Source organism: Hibiscus syriacus, unplaced genomic scaffold, assembly GCF_006381635.1.
Source record: "Hibiscus syriacus cultivar Baekdansim isolate YM2019G1 unplaced genomic scaffold, ASM638163v2 tig00110387_pilon, whole genome shotgun sequence".
Lineage (NCBI taxonomy): Eukaryota > Viridiplantae > Streptophyta > Magnoliopsida > Malvales > Malvaceae > Hibiscus > Hibiscus syriacus.
This window is the reverse complement of record NW_024062717.1, coordinates 6964084-6970834: the sequence shown is the minus strand read 5'-3', so window position 1 is coordinate 6970834 and position 6751 is coordinate 6964084. Positions and strand designations below refer to the sequence as shown.

The window sequence follows — 6751 nt, the reverse complement described above, 5'->3', positions numbered from 1 at the left end:
TATATATATATTTGTTACATGTAAAAGTATGAGTTGTATGAAATTATAATAGTAATTGTTTATGTATGATTATTAGTTACCGTTTACATTATATGTTTTATATGCCTCACTAAGTCTTTGACTTAGCGTGTAAGTGATTCTACACGTAGGTTTCGAGAAGAGTAAAGAGCAATGTGGAGCAAGACAGGTCAGTTCTCCTTACTAAAGGTCATATCAGAAAAGATGTGAATAATATGTATTTTAGTATATAAAGTTCTAGTTGGAATGTTTTCAACAGAATACATTGTTTAAGCTATGAACAGTTTTATAAATGTTTTGAATAGTTATATGTAAATAAATAAGTGAAATATACACGCTCTGATTGATTTTGTAATAATGAAAATGTTTTCTTTTATATAAATTAGTCATTTATATGTTATAAAAGTTTTAAATTATTCACTATTTTATACAAGTACATGTTTTGAAAGGTCAATGTGACACCTCGATTCGTATCCGGGTCGGATATGGGTTGGGGTGTTACAAAAATATTATAAAACATGATTCAACAATCTTCACATCTTTTATATAACAAAACATTTGAAAAAATGGTTTTGGCAAAACTCCACCTTAAGAAAACATTTAATGAAAAAGAAACATATTTTTGAAGAACGTTAAAACTCCCCCTTTTTCATTCTTGAAATTGAATTTTTCAAACCTAACTTCTCCCCCTTTTTTGTTATATAAAAAATAATTCAACTTTAAGGTTCAAAAATAACAATGGAGAGTAAGTGGTAAATTTTATCATAAAATCATTTGAAAAATCAAAAACTCCCCCTTAATAAAAGCATTCCAAACAAATATTTGACTTTTAAAAGCTTGACACTTCAAAAAAAATTGAATTTCAACAAAGATGAACAAACATGTTAGTAGCATATGAAATTCAATATATCCAAGTCTAATAAACTTTATGGAATACTAATTGTTGAAATTAAGTGCATATGCAAAAATTAATCCAAAATATGTTATGCATTTGAAAATTTTGATATCAATTGTTGGAGAGATCATTTGCATTTTAAACTATATGCATAAATATTTAAATTTAGGTCAAAATTTAAAATTTGTAAAACCAAAGCATTTGAAAAATTGATATCAATTGTTAGAGAGATATCATTTGCATTTAAAACCAATTTTGACCAAAATTTATTATGATGAACAAACATTTATGAAAAAAAATTAAACTTTAGAAAATGTTCATCATAATTCCTTTTAACATACATGAGATAGAAAATCAACACAAGATCATTTAAGTTCAAAACTCATGCATACATAAATTAAATGAGAAACCAATTATGCAAAAATCAAAAAGCTTTTAAGCTTAGATGTTACCCATTCCTTTTCAAGTGTGGCTAGAGCATTTAAATATCTTCACTTTCATCAGCATTGCTCCCACACACCTACAAGAGACATTTAAGTAGATTTTGGTATCCAAATTGCTTTGGATCCTTAAACATTAGTTTCAATGCCCCTTGTTCCCTTAGGAACTCATATTTGTCTAATTTTAAAAGAATTTTTTTCTTTATGGGACAAATATGTTCCATGTGACCATGAAAATGACAATGTGAGCATTTTACCACTTTTAAAAATAACGAGTAGTTTTTAGAAATTAATTCTTTTTCTTTTGTTAAGATCTCAAGCTTAACTTTCAAATCAAAATTTTCTTTTTCTAAATCATTGATTTTGACTTTTGAAAGCTCTAAATCATTTTTCAAATATTCATTTTGTTTTTCAAAAACAACTTTTGCTTTCAAAACCAAATCATTTTCAACTTTAAGTTTTGAAATTAATTTCTTATATTTGGAATTCATGATCTCAAATTCCAAATACAACTCATCATAGGCAACTTGTAACTCATCAAATGAATAATAATTTAATTAACTAAAGTTTGAAGTTACCACTGAATCTTCATTGATGATCATAAGACATAGATTGGCTACTTCATCTTCATCATTGGAGTCATCTTCATCACTCCAATCTGCCACAAATGCCTTCTTCTTACTTGATCACTTCTTCTTTAGAAGGGGACATGCATACTTGACATGCCCCGTTCTTTGACAATTGAAGCACACTGGGGGACTCTTCTTTTTGATTGATTCATGCTTCACTTCCTTAGAAGTCATAAATCTCTTTAATCTTTTGAAGAGCTTGGCTATCTCTTCTTCTTCATCATCATCTTCATCCACCTCTTCATTTGTATCTCAATTGCTCTCATTGGTGGATTTGAAGGCAATGCATACCTTCTTCTTCTTGTTCTTTATTATATTCTTCTTCCTTTACCATCAACTCATGAGTGAGAAGAGAACCGATAAACTCATCAAAATTGAGTGACTTGATGTTCTTAGCTGCGATAATCACCGTCTTCTTTAATTGCCAAGACTTTGGAAGAGAGTAGATTATCTTTCTCACAAGCTTCTCTTCAGGGATTACTTCTCCAAATCCCTTGAGACCGTTGATAATCACGAAAAATCTATATGTTATAGCTTTGATGTCTTCATCCAGTTTCACCTTGAAATTTTCATAGTTATGGTCGAGAAGACTACTTTTGGTTTTCCTCACTTCATTGGTTCCTTCGTGAGTGACTTAGAACTTGTCCCAAATTTCCTTTATATTAGAACAAGAGGAGACTCTTCCATATTCATTCGGGCATAATGCACAAAAGACGATGTGCATAGCCTTATCATTGAGTTGGAACTTCTTCTTCTCACCATCACTCAAATCATCCATCTTGTCGGTTGGAATAAAGTATCCTTTAACGATTGAGTTCCAAGCTCCTAGATCGTTGGCTTGAATGAAGAGAATATCTTATTCTTCTAATATGATAATTTTCTCCATTGAAATAAGGTGGCTTGTTGACTGGTTGAAAGTAGAGGTTGAAGTTATCTTCTTATCGGTTGTGCTGGAAATCGGTAGAGCTTCTTCAATTATCGTCTCAAGAATGTGAAGCCTTCTAAAGAGTTAAGCTATGATACCAATTGTTAGGATTGTTAAAGCTCAAATGACAACTGAAAAAGGGCCAAGAGGGGTGAATTGGCAAATTGTGTTTATGGATTAAGGATTAAGGAGAAAGAGAGTATAGAAAATTTTATACAGTGATTTATAATGGTTCAACTTAACAACCAAGTTTGTATCTACTACCTAAGTTCACCACTTAGGATTTTCCAACATATTCACTAATTTGTTCTTTCTTTTTCAAGGACAAAGAGATAACATTCCCTAGCTTTTCAAAAGCTTAGCTAGAACCAAAGCCCCTTTATACAAGGAAAAAGATGTAAACAAAGAAACCTCTAAAAAGGAAGTTGTTTACAAATTAAAACTCACAAAAACACAATATTTACAAAAGAAAGAAAATAAGGAGTGAAAAACGTTTCTCTTGTGTTTGATTGTTTGGATATGTGTTATAACCCTTCTTCAAGTGTCTTGAACTTGTATTTATATGTTGGAATGAGCTTGTGGTCGTTTCTAGCTGTTGGGAGTGATTTGGAGCCGTTAGGGATGTTTCCTCTGTAAAATAAAACTACTCATGATAAAGGGTATCAGTACTCCTATAGGGAGTATCGATATTACCTTTGTAATATTTAAATAAAATAGTTGTTACTTGTCGTTGGGCCTGACGGTATCGATACTATCCTTCATGGTATCGATACTACTATGTAAAGTAGTATCGGTACCCCTTTGGGTATCGGTACCTTTTTTGCATTCTGGAATTTGAGCAAGTTGGTAGTATTGGTATTACCTTGAGAGTATCGATACTTCACTTACCTAGGGTATTGGTACTACATGAACAGTATCGGTACTTCGTACGTGAAAATCAGTTTTGTGCTCAAATTCACTTTTAATGGACTTTGAATTATTTTTGAAAACTTTGAATAAATTCGATTCAAGTCCAAAAACATTTTGCCTTAATTTGTTATATCAAAATATTATAAAACATGGTTCAACAACTTTAAACATTTAAGTAATATTTTTTTAGATAAATGATAAATAATCCTAATAATATTGATGAGAGAACTTTGCTTTCATAGTATTTAAACGGAAGGAAATAAGAAAGGAAGAAATATAATTTGTTGATTCTTCTTAATTTGCGTTGTCAATTGTAGAAGGCATGTGAAAATTTTCACCAAAACATAACTGAAATGAATACACTTCTGTTGACACGTGAGGCCTAAGGATTTTCCACAAAAACAAATCCAAATGAACAGTAATAATTTTGTGGATTTTCCACAAAAACAAATCCAAATGAACAGCTGGAACCAAAAGGTTCTAGAAGAACATATAACATACAACTTTGTTCCAAATTGTGGAGAAAACAGTGGCCATATGCTTCCAAGTCGATGGATGCTCCCAAATTAATTGAAGGTATTTCATTTCGTCCTTTGCATGCGCCTAAATATCATCTATCTAGAAACAAGCGTTTCATATAAACAAATCGTTGAGGTCCATATCACTCCTTTCCATTCGGCTTTTCCAAATGCTAGTCAGTCCCAAATTTAATATATGTATTTGTCGGTGTACATGTTAGTTTAATTGGTAGAATAAAGAATGTTTTTTACCATCAAAATTGAGATTACTTAAACGTTAAAGTCATTAGATTGAATTTGTATTTGAATCCAATTTTTTAGAGAAAAAATGGGCAAGGAAATTCAGAAATACGAATACACTTTGATAGTCTACAAACAGACTTTTCTTAACGGAATAAACATAGAATTTGTTTAATTTGTTTTTCTTAATTTTTTTATTTTAAAATAATACAAAATTCTTGTGATTCGATTTTTTTTTTCGTTCCTTATTTGACATAAACAAAAATTCACCACAGAATTGCGTAATAATATTTAACATAACAAAGAGTGTGTAATAGTATTAATTAAGCAAAGAAACCTTAATTCTTTCAACTGCTGTAAAAGTACAACGGTTTCGCAGAGTCTTCTTCGTCGATGCATCAGGCAAAGCACAAAGGCGAAAGAAAAAAGAGCGAAGCTCTTACGTGACACAATCAATGACTGATTTCTCCCGCTAAACTCCTCGGCTGGGTTTTTTTTTTCTCGTTAATAGATCAGCTTTCTTTTTTTCTGAGATATGTACTTAACTGATTAACTGTACAGATTTTTTGCAGGTTAAAAACCGTTGATTGAATTCCGAATTCCAACTCTGTAGCGTTAATGAGAGAGTTGACCATTTCACCAGCACTGATCGGTCTCCCAACTCCTCCCCCTGTATCCTGAAAACCTAGATTCCGAAGTCAACGGCCGTTGGCCTATCCGGAAAACTTTACTATCATATACGGCCCGTTTTTGGGGGTCCGATAAGGTGCTGTACGCCGCGTGGATCTTCATGAACTCATCCGCCGATGAATCTTTCCGATCAATTGCCGCCACATCTGGATGGCAAACCCTAGCTAACCGGCGGTACGCCGACTTGATTTCTTGATTCGAAGCACTGATGGGAATCCCTAGAACCTGGTACAGAGACGTGCACGCTGCCATTCCTGGACGGCTCAGATAACCGGTCGTCGATCCTTTCTCTTGTTGAGAAGTGTAAGTATTAGCGCAGGTAGCAGAGGCGTGAGGTGGCCGGACTCTGGCACGGGAAGTTGACGGCAGAGAAATTGGAGAAACTAAAAGAGAGGTTGAGATAGAAAGAGAAGAGAGCATCGTATGATTCCGTTACGGAGTTCCTTTGTTTCGGGAAACAATTGGAGGGGCGGGGGACTATATATAATAATGTATTGGGAGAAAAAAAAAGTTAAGGTTTTATTTTATTTTTAAAATTTTTAATTTTAATTTTATTCTGACTTTTAGCCTCTTAACTATGGTTACTTGATCGAGCAAATTGATGCATCGCTTATCCGATTTCTGTTGGTCGACAGATCGAGTTTCGGCTGAGTCAGCTAGTGAACTCTGCCGTTCAATTTTTGGGTTTATCCGTGTTTTATTTATTCATTTATCTTATATCCTCTTTTTTATAATTTATAAATATATTTTTAAGGATATTATTTTTAAGATTTAAGTTCAAATTTCATCATGTGAAAACAATTCATTTTTTTTATTATATTAAATTATTTGTATTGAAACAAAATTTGATATTTAATGTTCATATTTAAAAATATGAAGTCTTCGAGGTATAACTTAATAATGAAAATTTTAATTTTAAATGAATAGAATCAATCTCAAACTTTGTTAACATACAAAGATTAATCTTAAGCTAAAATCATAAACTTTTAGCAATTATTGCAGCGCCTCAATTTAAATAGTAATTTTTCTTATGATTTATCCACACCGGCCAAGTCATTTTGGAAAAGGATAGGGAAAAAACAGTGAAATTAATCACTGATTACATTTTTATATGAAAATCACTTATTACGTTTTAAATGTAATTAAAAGCGAAATAAAAAATTATTAATCACTTATAAGAAAATTATTTTATTTTATCAAATAATTTGTAAATCATTACAAGTCACAAAGACACCAATAAATTAGAAATGCAGAGATGGGATTGTTTGACTGAAAACCAAATCATATAAAGAAAATATATTATTTGAGGAGATAAGTCTAAAAATAGTGTAACCATCATGGATACAGTTACTGTTACACCATTAAGTATAGCCATCATAACAGAAATATATTGGTGCGTTGGATTCAACATTGACGATGTTATCATTTTCAAAATCTCGAAAAATCTCATAAATATTAAATCATCTTGTTCAAATATAAATAAAATC

At 31.6% G+C, this 6751-nt stretch overlaps 1 protein-coding gene across 1 annotated transcript; it reads right to left on the bottom strand.

Moving 5' to 3' along the window:
- Positions 1-4891: 4891 nt before the first annotated feature.
- Positions 4892-5765, bottom strand: LOC120122638 (chaperone protein dnaJ 11, chloroplastic-like). The gene has a single exon (XM_039141760.1). The coding sequence runs from the start codon at positions 5682-5684 to the stop codon at positions 5211-5213; it is 474 nt and encodes a 157-aa protein (XP_038997691.1). The 5' UTR covers positions 5685-5765; the 3' UTR covers positions 4892-5210.
- Positions 5766-6751: the final 986 nt, after the last annotated feature.